Source organism: Macaca nemestrina, chromosome 13, assembly GCF_043159975.1.
Source record: "Macaca nemestrina isolate mMacNem1 chromosome 13, mMacNem.hap1, whole genome shotgun sequence".
NCBI classification, from domain to species: Eukaryota; Metazoa; Chordata; class Mammalia; order Primates; family Cercopithecidae; genus Macaca; species Macaca nemestrina.
Window position 1 is genome coordinate 117,458,481 of NC_092137.1, and position 12,189 is coordinate 117,470,669.

Below are 12,189 nucleotides of genomic sequence, written 5' to 3' on the forward strand. Positions count from 1 at the left end.
ATTTTTTTTCATATACTGGAGCTAAATTTTCGAATGGTAGTAAGGCAAATTTTTCTGTGATCCATTCTGCAATATTTGTGAGAGTCACATTTTAAACACAGAAAATACTAGGTACATAAAATTCCTGGGAATTAAGATCTTTGGTTCTTGAGAAAGAAGATTGATTCTTCACCAGATGTCAGGAAAGATCTTTGAATACTTTGAGTGTAACATGAAGGCACAGTCGTATTTTGAGTTCATTAACAAATAATATGTTCTTGCTAAACTCAATAGCAATGTCTCAGGAAATCCACTTGTATTTACCTGGCCCTGCATTGTTCAATAAGCCACATGTGGCTGTTAAGCACCTGGAATGTTACTAGTCCAAATGGAGGTGTGCTGTAAGTGTGAGACACACGGAGTTCCAAAGACTTAGTACAAAAAACTTGTAGGGCCGGGCACGGTGGCTCATGCCTATAATCCCATCACTTTGGGAGGCCGAAGTGGGTGGATCACTTGAGGCCAGGAGTTCAAGACCAGCCTGGGCAACATGATAAAACCCTATCTCTACTAAAAATGCACAAATTAGTGTGGTATGGTGGTACGTGCCTGTAGTCCCAGCTATTCAGGAGGCTGAGGCACAAGAATAGATTGAACCCAGAGGTGGGGGTTGCAGTGAGCCGAGATGGCACCATTGTACTCCAGCCTGGACAACAGAGGGAGACTCCATCTCAAAAAAAGAAAAAGAAAAAAAAAACCTTGTAAGTGATCTCAAATTTTTTATATTCCTTACATGTTGAACTATTTTTGCATAAATCTGGATGAATAAAATACATTATTAACATTAATTTCCTCTGTTCTTTTTTTAATGTGGCTACTCAAGCATTCTAAATTATATATGTGGCTTATCTTGTAGGTCTTTTGGACTGCAAAGACCTAGTCTATCACAGACTACTTGACACATCCACTGGAAGATGCTGGAATTGGCATCACAGACTGGCAGGAATGCCCAGGGATGGCTGCAGACGTTTTCTTCCTGAAAATTCGTCATAGAGAACTGGTGGACAATGGAATCTGGTTTTCCTCACTTTTTTAACGCTAGTAGTGTTCAGAAAATTAAAGATGTAAACAAATAAACAAAAAACAGGCTACTGTGTAAAGGGGCGCCCAGGCCTAGGTCTGATTATAGTTTGATTTAACCCCTGGAAAGGATGTTTGATAATGTTCCAGTTTATGGCCTAATGACCAACATTATCAAATTACCCCTTAGGTGCTTTGGTGCCGTATTTACAGGCTCTTCCACTAGTACTCATTTCAAACAGAGGTTAAAAAGTTGAGAGGCCTGCAGGCACTCCTGACCCATATTAGAGCCTGGCCATACTCATCTAGGCCACTGGAGGTGTAGATGAGCCTGGGGAGACTCCTGCTTCTCAGGAGCCACCCCTAGATTTTCTGGTTTGAATATAAACCAGTAGAAGTCCACTTTGGGACCTCTGCCAATCCATCTGGGAGGTCACACGCCTGGTGCTTTTCACACACTCACCAAAATAGCTTAGAAAAAATCCATTCTTTGTACCTCCAAGTGTCCCTTACCCTATACTCCTCCCCCAGTATACACCTACTACCCCAAACAGAGCAAAGATTTTGTAGACCTTTCCAGGTTTTCCTTAGGATTGTAATTTTTTTTTTTTTTTTTTTTTTTTTTTTTGAGATGGAGTCTCACTCTCTCCCTCAGGCTAGAGTGTGCAGTGGCATGATCTGGGCTCACCGCAAACTCCGCCTCCCAGGTCAGGCATTTTTCCTGCCTTAACCTCCCGAGTAGTTGGGATTACAGGTGTGCGCCACCATGCCCAGGTAATGTTTGTATATTTAATAGAGATGGGGTTTCGCCATGTTGGCCAGGCTGGTCTCAAACACCTGACCTCAAATGGTCCGCCCGCCTTGGCCTCCCAAAGTGCTGGGATTACAGGTGTGAGTGATCGTGCCTGGCCAGGATTGTAATATTTATTTTATTAGCAATAAAATCATGTAAGTGCATTAAAGAAAATGTATGAAGTACAGAAAATAATTTGTGTTTTAATTTTTTTAGAGACAGAGTCTTGCTCTGTCACCCAGACTGGAATACAGCAGCGTGACCATAGCTCGCTGCAACCTCCACATACTGGGCTCAAGCGATTGTCCTGCCTCACCTCCTAAGTAACTGGGGCTACAGGCACACACCACAACATGTAGCTAATTTTAAAAAAAAATTTTGGGCTGGGTGCGGTGGCTCACGCCTGTAATCCCAGCACTGTGGGAGGCCGAGGCGGGCGGATCACAAGGTTAAGAGATCGAGACCATCCTGGTCAACATGGTGAAACCCTGTCTCTACTAAAAAATATAAAAATTAGGTAGGTTTGGTGGCACATGCCTGTAATCCCAGCTACTTGGGAGGCTGAGGCAGGAGAATTGCTTGAACCCTGGAGGCAGAGGTTGCAGTGAGCCAAGATCAGTCACTGCACTCCAGTTTGGCGACAAAGTGAGACTCCGTCTCGGAAAAAAACAAAATTTTTTTTTGTAGAGATGGGGTCTCCTTGTGTTGCCCAGGCTGGTTTCAAACTCCTGACCTCACGTGATTCTCCCACTTCAGCATCCTAAAGTGTTGGAATTCCAGGCGTAAGCCACCAGGTCTGGCCAATTTTTAAAATTTATAATAAAACTAAATTCAGAAACATTTTCACTCAGAGCAGTATCAACATCCAAAATGACCACTATTAGTGATTATGTAATACCAAGTCTTTTTTCATACACAGTTGAGTTCTATGAAGGTGAATATGTGTGTTTTAATATTTCAATAAGTTATCATTAATTCAAACCTATGCTTATCTGGGTACACAAATCTAAAAGCCACAGTCCCTGTCATCATGAAGGCCCCCTGTCAAGGAAAATGGGGTTTTAAGCCTCTTTAGAAACTTCTTTCTTCCCAATTTCAACAAAATGCCAGTATGTATAAAGTGTACATATAAATCAGATAAGTGATGTTTTATTAGTAGAACCTAATTTCCAATTAGTGATATTTATTTTGAAATACTAATTTGTTTGTTCTCCCCTCTATGCCCATATCATCCCACAGCCAGTTGGAGCAGGTGCCAAGTTTGATGTTCCTCTGACCCAGGAAGGTGTGCAGAGTGGACAGCAAAAGCGGTTCTAAGGCTCTTCCACCCTCTGAAGAGGACACAGGCAGTATTACAGAAAGGAGATTCCTCTAAGGGGCCTGTGAGCTCATCAGCAGTGGGAACAAACGGGCCCGCCGGACCTCTGGAATCAGAATCTCTGGGGGTAAGGTTGAGGAACTTTTTTTAACAAGTTCTTCAGGCCATGAGTATGCACATTAAAGTGTGAAAACCATCAGGTTACAGGAAGAATTTCAGAGGTGGTGGAGTGTGTTCACTTTTGGGGGGAAGAAAGAAGAGAGGGAGTAAGCCCCTGGACACGTGAGACTCTAGGGTTGCACCTGAGGGGGTGTTACAATTTCAGATGAGGTGGCAGTCAGGATCCCAGCCCAGCAAAGCCTTTTCCTGCCGCATGCCACTCACAGCAGGCTGGGAAGCAGTCCATAGACAGTGGGAGCGGCAATGTGTTCACTGAGGCTGCCAACCAGAAGCCCCTGCCGAAACCCCCAGCCCTGGCCTCTGGACCCCATTGGGGCCTATCACCTTTTGAGGGACCCCTATACTGACTGAGACACCCCTCGTAGGATGGATCTCACAGATCAATTTATTTCTATTAAAAACAAGGTGGGTATGATGGCTTATGGTCCCAGCTTGTTGGGAGGCTGTGACAGGAGGATTGCTTGAGCCCAGGAATTTGAGGCTATAGTGCACTATGATTGCACCTGTGAATAGCCACTGCAGTCCAGCCTGGGCAACACAGTGGAAACAACGACAAAATATACCACCCCCCAAAAGAATAAGGAACTGGAGAATTCTCGTACACCTGAGATTGTAGACTGAGAATCTTACCCACTACGCGTATCATGAGGTCAGTAAATAAGACAACAAACCATTTTGATGAATACAAAATTCTTCAATTGCAAGTTGTGAATGACACATGCCATTCTATATCAGCCTCGCCCTCTAAAGCGCTTCTTTATTGGAGGCTGTTTTTGCGTATTATGAAGGAAACCCTCGTTCATACTCATAGGTAATACTGTGTTCAGCAGGAGGATGTGATGAGCCAAATACAGAATGTGGGAAATTATACAGGACAAATCATCCAGTTTCTTCCTTTAAAAACTGAAAAGAAAAAAAACCTATAAATAAAGGAAACTTGAGAGACATTTCAACCAAATGCAATGTGTGAATCTTCATCCAAACAAAATGTAAAATAACATTCAGGAGACAATCAGGGGAAATTCGTGTGCTGACTGAATATTCAATGATATTAAAGAATTGTGGTCACATTTTTTAATGTGATAATAGTATTGTGCTTTCATGTTTTTACAGAGTCCCTATGCTTTAAAGGTACATATTAAAATGTTTACAAATAAAATGATATAATATCTTGGATTTCCTTTGTCAATCTTAACTCATGAGATTCAGAACATATAGTTAATTATAGAAAAATTCTATAATTCAAGTGCAAAGCTTAAAGATGGCCGTAGAGAAACACAGAGTCCAAATAAGCAGGGTCAGTGTTCCAAAGTAGAAAAGTTAAGGTTTTACTTGTGTAGGTAGAGACGGAGAAGTTTTAGCAGGATTAAATATTTTCCATATCAGACCAGTGCATGTGTTATAGTTATTTGATAACTACAAATATTTGATTGCTACATTCCAAGGAGGATTTATTTATTAATTTACTACTGTGTGAAGAGGGGTAAAAATCTGTGGGGGGTCTTATCTCTGGTGCTGCTTGGCCTTTCCAATTATTTACAGGAAAAAAAAACAGAAGTTGCAGCTGCATGCCACGTGACTCAGGTCACACAGCCACATCCCTTTCAAGACTCAGAATACTTTCAAGTTCCAACAGCTTTAAGTTTGAATTATTTAATTTCACACCTTCAAAGTACTCCATCAGAGGAGATAGGAAGTGGTCAGGTATATACTTGAAATCAAATTAGCCGTGAGTTGATCTGAAGCAATCTTCACAGGTTTAACAAGAATTCTGGATAGAAATATAGTTATGGGTAAGCAGTAATCAGGCGGCACTTTGACCCACTTCCTTGTAACCACAAGTCATGTGTCAGTAGACACCGACTGTTTGTAGCCCCATTCTTCCTATTGATAGGACTTCTAACGTTAGCATCAGAAGGCTTTTGTTTAAGAATTGCTTATGATGTTTCTGGGATCCCTAATTCCAGTAAAACAGATGATGCCAACCAATCTGAAGGCCCCCACAGGGGAACAGAATCATCATGAGAATACGATTTCTTCAGCTCCCTATCCCATGATTTTACACTCTGCACTCTTCAATCATCCAACCAATGATTTCCACACTTGAGCCCACTCCAAAACTCTTAAGAACCCTAGTCCCAAACTCCTCTGGGAGATGGATTTGAGGTTTCTCTCATCTCCTCGTTCAGCAGCTCTACAATTAAACCTCTCTCTGCTGCAATCTGGTGTATCAGTGTTTTGACTCGCCATGTGCTTCAGGCAATAGACCTATTATGGTTACAGATCATTGTTGAATCTAAGTTACAAGTGCATAACGTTTCTTATACCAGTCTCTCTACTTTTGAAAGTATCTGAAAGTTTCTACAATAAAATGATTAAAAGAAAAGATAATGACACCTCTCGCACCCTTTCTCTCCCTCCCCACACCAAAGAGTGAGGTGGAAGGCTTGTTAGTTTTTCTTCTGGGGCAGTACGGAAGGGGAATTAACCAGACTGAAGGCCCCTGGCAGCCAGTGTAGGGAAAGAAGGTCCTGAAGATTTGAGGTAGTGGTGGCAACTTTGGATCAAGGAAAACCAACTGAGGCCTGGAGCTAGTAATAAAAACATAAAGACCAAGGAACTGTGCTGAGCTCAACAGCTGCAACGTCTGTTCCTATTAGCTTGCTGGACTTTGCTCAACAAGCCTGTAACCAATCCTGAGTACTGAACTCTGAGCAGTAAAAAAAAAAAAAAAAAAAAGCTATTCTGCCTATTTCAGAAATTATCAATTACTTATCAATTACACATACAACACTGTGCTAGTTGAGGTAGGCTCATGAAAAGACTGAGGACACAATCCTAGCCCTTGCGAAGTTCACATTAAAAGAAGGCCCAAAACTTGGAAAGCAGTATTGCTGCTACAGCATGAATGGACAAACATACACAAGCAACATGGAAAACTGGAGGAGAACCCAAGTTTGCCCGTAGTTACCCAAGGCGGGTTTCACCAAAAAAAACAGCTTTTGAGTTAACACTTGAAGACTAACTTAGGGTTTGCTGGGACAAGAGCCAGGAGCAGGTCACTGGAGAAAGAAGTAAATGAATTTGCAAGACGTAACATGAAACTGCAAGGACGCGTTTTTGGGAACTACAGTGTTTGTTGTGCTGCAGCATAAAGGGTGGTGGTTGAGGCGTCCCTAAAACCCGTTCTCAGCCTGCATAGACCACGATAATTTAAGCCTGAGGCCCTTTGGGCCTTTTAAAATTCAGTTTCCTGACGGGAAAGGAGAGGAGATCCAACTTCATGGAAAACTTACAGGCTATGGGTCAGACTGCATTTTGGAGCACAGAGACAGTCCAAGAAAGACAGCAGCAAAGCGGAAATGGAGAGGGTTTAAGGCCCAACAAAAAACATATGATGCAGGCCGGGGGCACTGACTCGGGCCTGTAATCCCAGCACTTCGGGAGGCTGTGGTCAGGAGTTCAAGATCAGCCTGGCCAACATTGCAAAACCCTGTTTCTACTAAAAATACAAAAATTAGGTGGGTGGCGCCCTCCTGTAATCCCACCTACTCTGGAGCCTGAGGCAGGAGAATCGCTTGCACCTGGGAGGCAGAGGTTGCAGTGAACCAAGATCGCGCCACTGCACTCCAGCCTGGGCAACAGAGCGAGACTCTGTCAAAACAAAACAAAACAAAACAAAAAAACACGTGATGCGGGCGGCAACAACCTACTTCCTACAGTTATAGACCCTTAACACGGGAAGATGAGTCTATCTGAAACCAATGTTCTGAACTTCCTTTCCGACAGCAGTAGGCTTTGTACTCACAGTAGTTTTACATGGATTCTGTATCACTGGGTATTGATATCCAAACAACAAATCCTTTTCCCTTTTTTATTGACATACAACATAGGTGTTCATTTAGGTAGTCTGATGCCCAAATGAGCACTTACGTTGTATGTCATCAGTAGCAGGCATCAGACTACCTAAATGACACTTATGTTGTATGCCTATGCCTGATTATTTCAAAATTACAGATTACACATAAAACACTACAACAAAAATGGCTGATGTAAATATACTTAAGCTGTAAGGAATCAACTAGCACCATAATATTGGTAGCAAAAGGCAGTTGGATAGTGTGTGCGTAACTTTGGTTTTTTGGTTTTTTTTTTAATTGCCTCTCTAGTCGCCCAGGCTGGAGAGGAGTGGTGATCTCGGCTCAATGCAGCCTCCACCTGTGGGGCTCAGGTGATCTTCCCACCTCGGCCTCCCGAGTGGGAACTACCGGCGGACGCCAACAGGTTTGGCTAATTAACTTTGAAACGATTTACACAAGGCCTCTGCCATGTGCCTTGCACAATAAACTCTCCACAAACATCTGTTAAGCGATTTTACTGAACCGCGGTCCACGCCTGCTTTCAGCGAAGCTTCCCGTTTCTCTGGAGTTACTTCCCCTCACTTCGGGGATGCTAGACGTCCTGTTGCGCAAACTCGGCCCCTGGCCAAGGGGTCAGCCGTGGCGCAAACTGTGGTATAGGCTGCGCGCCCCGCCTCCGCCCACAGGCGCCCGAGAGCCCAGAACGGCTCGCGGTCCGTGGCTCAGCGGAGCTTACGCCTGCGTACTGCGCGGCTGATCGGGCGGGGGCGGGGCCAGGGCCAGTCACGCCCCTCGTCCGCTCCGCCAAGTGCGCGTGCGCAGCGGCCAGGGCCCCGACCCCGCCTCAGTCTTCCCGGGCGGCGGTGGGCGTCAGCTTCTCTGCGCTCCGCGGCCTCACAGCACTCGCGCGTGACCCCCGCCTGCCCCTAGTCAGCTCAGCTGTGCTGCCATGGCGTGGCGGCGGCCCGAGGCCGGCGTTGGGGCCCGCGGCGGGCTGGCTCTGGCGTTGCTCGCCCTGGCCCTGTGCGCGCCCGGGGCCCGGGGCCGGGCTCTCGAGTGGTTCTCGGCCGTGGTGAGCATCGAGTACGTGGACCCGCAGACCAACCTGACGGTGTGGAGCGTCTCGGAGAGCGGCCGCTTCGGCGACAGCTCGCCCAAGGAGGGCGCTCAGGGCCTGGTGGGCGTCCCGTGGGCGCCCGGCGGAGACCCCGAGGGCTGCGCGCCCGACACGCGCTTCTTCGTGCCCGAGCCCGGCGGCCGAGGGGCCGCGCCCTGGGTCGCCCTGGTGGCTCGCGGGGGCTGCACCTTCAAGGACAAGGTGCTGGTGGCGGCGCGGAGGAACGCCTCGGCCGTGGTCCTCTACAACGAGGAGCGCTACGGGAACCTCACCATGCCCATGTCCCATGCGGGTGAGCAGGCCGGGGGCGCGAGGACGGGAGGGGGACTTATGCGCGGCAACCGAGGCTGGGGTCTTCAGGGTTGGCCCTGAACCGCAGGCCGCCAAGCGGGCCTGGCACGATTCTCAGGCCTCTAGCTGTTGGAACTCTCAGGGAAGCCCTCATTTGCTCGGTGCGGCTCCCCGAGCGCTGTTGGGAGGGAGGTAAGTCTGCAGACGAGATATGATCTTCGCCTTTGATCCATGGGGTGAAGGGAGTACAAAAGACGTTAAAATCCACAGAAGGAGCCTTGTGGTTCTAACAGGTGGGGAAATCTTAGATTCCTAATCATGGTCCCCTTTCCATTCACCGCTTCCAAAAGTTGGAGGGGTGAGTAGGAATCCAAGCTCTTAACCCAGCGCGCCCCAGGATCGGTTGTCCCTTCATCAACATAAGGTGATGGCTCGTTGGCACTCTGGTTTCTTCGCTTTCTTGAATCATGTCTGAATATTCTAAACTCTGAGTCAGAAAACCTGCATCTGACTGAGTCAGTAAACCTTGACCTGTGCTTTCTGACTTGCTACATTTAGGGTTATAACACTGGCTCTACTGCCGGTCAGATTCAGTGAGTCTTGAGTTACGATCAAAATTTTGAAATTACTGTATTCATTCCAGACAAGACCTTGGGACCTGTAATCCCAGCACTTTGGGAGGCCGAGGTGGGAGGATCGCTTGAGGCCAGGAGTGCGAGACCAGCCTGGCGCACATAGTGAGACACCATCCTATAAAAATTTTTAAAAATCGCGTGGGCAGGGTGGCGCCCACCTGTAGTCCCAGGCACTCAGGAGGCTGAGATGGGAGAATCACTTGAGCCCAGGAGGTCGAGACTGTAGTGAGAGCTGTGATTGTGCCACTGTACTCCAGCCTGGGCGAGAGAGCAAGACCTCAAGAAAAATAATAATAAGACCTTGCTATTTGCCAGGCAACCCTTCCTACACATACCATTCCCTAGGGCAGCAGGTTGTATCTTCAGGCAGTAGTCGTAGTTTAAGTCTTATTTTGCAAAATATCCTTAAAACTAAGTTCCGGGTAAAATAACGACCAGTACACAGAGAGTGAACATATTCTGTTATGTAAGATAACCACTTATGCATCACACAACTAGTTGACTCAGTCTCAGCTTAATGTGGTTAATTTTTTTTGTGTTTGTTTCCACTGCTACTAAGTCAGACATTATTTTTCCTATACTTCTGTTTTTTGCTCTATTTTGGCGTCCTGAATACAAGTTCAGGACCTAACCGTAAAGTGAGGACAGAAAAATAACCTTGGATTTGCCTATTTTGTGAAGTGATGAGAAAAGTAGCCAGCTGAAAGACTGTTGAGAGGAAGTAAGGATTGTTAGGACAACTCTTTCAAGAAGGTTGAAGACTGAGGGAGATGCAGAGGAATGGGCAGAAATTGTGGGAGTACGGGATGGTGGGACAAAGTTGGTAGGGTGTGTTTGAAATTGGGTGGGAGTGATCTGCCAGAGTCTTCCAGAGGGCAGGAAGGCTGGGTCCAGAACCCTGGAGGCTTGGCCACAGGCAGTCCAAGGACAGTTCCTCAGTTGCAGCAGAAAGGAGGGCATGGGAATGAGAGCAGAAGTCCATGTGGTGGCACTGGGCTAGGCACCATGTTGGGTGCGGTTATTCCAGTGGTTACAAATCTATTTAATTGTCATGGTACCCAGGCTGCGTTTCCACAAGAGTGCCATGAAAGGTCCTGTCAGATTTGACATAGCACTCCACGTACATCCTATCAACAGTGTTCCCCACTTTAGTAGTTCTGTCAAAGAAAAGAGGTTAGTGTGCCGTGATTCTCTGTTGCTGGGTCCTTATACACCCATCTTAACGTAGACTTTTTTTCAAATGGCAGGTTCATCAGCCTACAGTTTTCCAAATCTACTTACTGCATTTTTTGATAATAGCTTTAAGAACCCCCTTTTCGGGCTAATAGCACTTGTTGTAACCATGGCTCAGCAACCTTGCCTGCTTATGTTATTGACATGTAATTTATCCAGGCCCAGAAAAACACCTCTGATGTTCATGTGAAATCTACTTCTTGGGAGCTTCTCTTCCCATTATTGGTGTCCATTCTAGCCTTTTTAGTGAGAGAATAATTCTGTTTGTGAGAAAAGACCAACGAAACAATTTAAAGATGTGTGAAGTGTCCAGTCTTCAGACACAGCTCAGTGTTCTGCATAGAGTGACTCACTCGTCCCAACAGCCTTTAAGGTAGGTATTTGACCACGGAGTACATACAGATGAGGAAACTGACGCTCAAGGAGTTTAAATGACTAGCCCAGGACAACATAGTCATCTAGGGCCAGATAATTCTTTGTTCTCTCTCCCTCTCCCCCTCCTCTCCCTCTTCCTCCCTGTCCCTACCCCCTTACCACATGTGTGTCTCTGTGTGTGTTGGGGCAGGGGTTGTCCTGTGCGTTGTAGGATATATTAGCTGCATCCCTGGCCTCCACCCACTGAATTCCAGTCCTGACAATCAAAGATGTCTGCAGATATTGCAAAACGTTTAGAGAGTCGGGGAGGGGCTGACAAAATTATCCAACATTTTGAAGCACTGATTAAAGGGAAATTAGTTTGGTAGCAGTGTGACGGATGAATTAAACAGCAAAAACTGGGAACAGAATCCACTTAGACTGTGGGGCTAGTCTAAGTAGAAGTATAAGGGCCAGTACTGTAGTGGTGACTGCAGAAATGAAAAGACCTTTACAGAATGTGGCCACGTTGGGCATAATGGTACCCAGTGTGACTTTTTGAGAATGGAATTAAGTCACAAGGTGACTGTGTACAGCCAGCCTTGAAGATGGCTCAGACTTAGGTTTCTGTGTTTAGCCAGAGTGTGACTAGAGCCAGGAAAAACCAGTGGCTCTCACTGTTCTGTGTAACATTGGTTTTCTATGAAGTAGGTGGTGGTGGCCTGCCTATAAAATTGAATACTAGACTGGGTGCGTTGGCTCACGCCTGTAATCCCAGCACTTTGGGAGGCCAAGGCAGGTGGATCATGAGGTCAAGAGATCGAGACCAGCCTGGCCAACATGGTGAAACCCCGTCTCCACTAAAAATACAAAACTGAGCTGGGCATGGTGGTGCGGGCCTGTAGTCCCAGCTACTCGGGAGGCTGAGGCAAGAGAATCACCTGAACCCGGGAGTCAGAGGATGCAGTAAGCCGAGATTGTGCCACTGCACTCCAGCCTGGGTGACAGAGTGAGACCCTGTCTCCAAAAAAAAAAAAAGAATACTGGTAGTCTCTTCCCAAGCCTCAGGAGAATTTCTCCAGTTTTTCTGAAATCTTGCTTGTCTCTACTAGAATCCAGTACAAGATTATTTTGGGATTTAAATCAGTATTTTATTGTGGCTCTAAAAAAAAGTGATTTTAATTTTTCGTCAGAACAACTATAAGGACTGTTACTAATTTCCAAAGTCAATTCTGTTTACTTTAGCAGACATATATTCAGCAGCCACTTTGGGTTAAGTATTATGCCTACTCAGGGATAGAAATGCATAGGACACAGGCCTGCCCTTAAGAGGTGTATGGTCTAGGGGG

The 12,189-nt window shown here is 46.0% G+C and overlaps 2 protein-coding genes across 6 annotated transcripts in view; both read left to right on the forward strand.

The window, feature by feature from the left end:
* Positions 1-1,649, forward strand: part of LOC105490112 (cellular repressor of E1A stimulated genes 2) — an 81,247-nt gene extending 79,598 nt beyond the window's left edge. Inside the window, exon 4 of the mRNA XM_024795505.2 lies at positions 896-1,649. Coding sequence (XP_024651273.2) covers positions 896-938 — 43 coding nt within the window. The 3' untranslated portion in view covers positions 939-1,649. The remainder of the gene's footprint in view (positions 1-895) is intronic.
* Positions 1,650-8,056: 6,407 nt separating this feature from the next.
* The window catches only part of LOC105490109 (ring finger protein 149), a 48,389-nt gene continuing 44,256 nt past the window's right edge, over positions 8,057-12,189 (forward strand). For 4 of the 5 annotated variants that reach the window (XR_011612107.1, XR_011612108.1, XR_011612106.1 and 1 more), the window contains exon 1: positions 8,057-8,619. Coding sequence is in view for 2 of the 5 variants with exons in the window: in XM_011755423.3 (XP_011753725.2) it covers positions 8,160-8,619 (460 nt within the window). In the remaining 3 variants the exon portion in view is untranslated. The remainder of the gene's footprint in view (positions 8,620-12,189) is intronic. The other variant, XM_011755424.3, reaches the window with a different exon arrangement.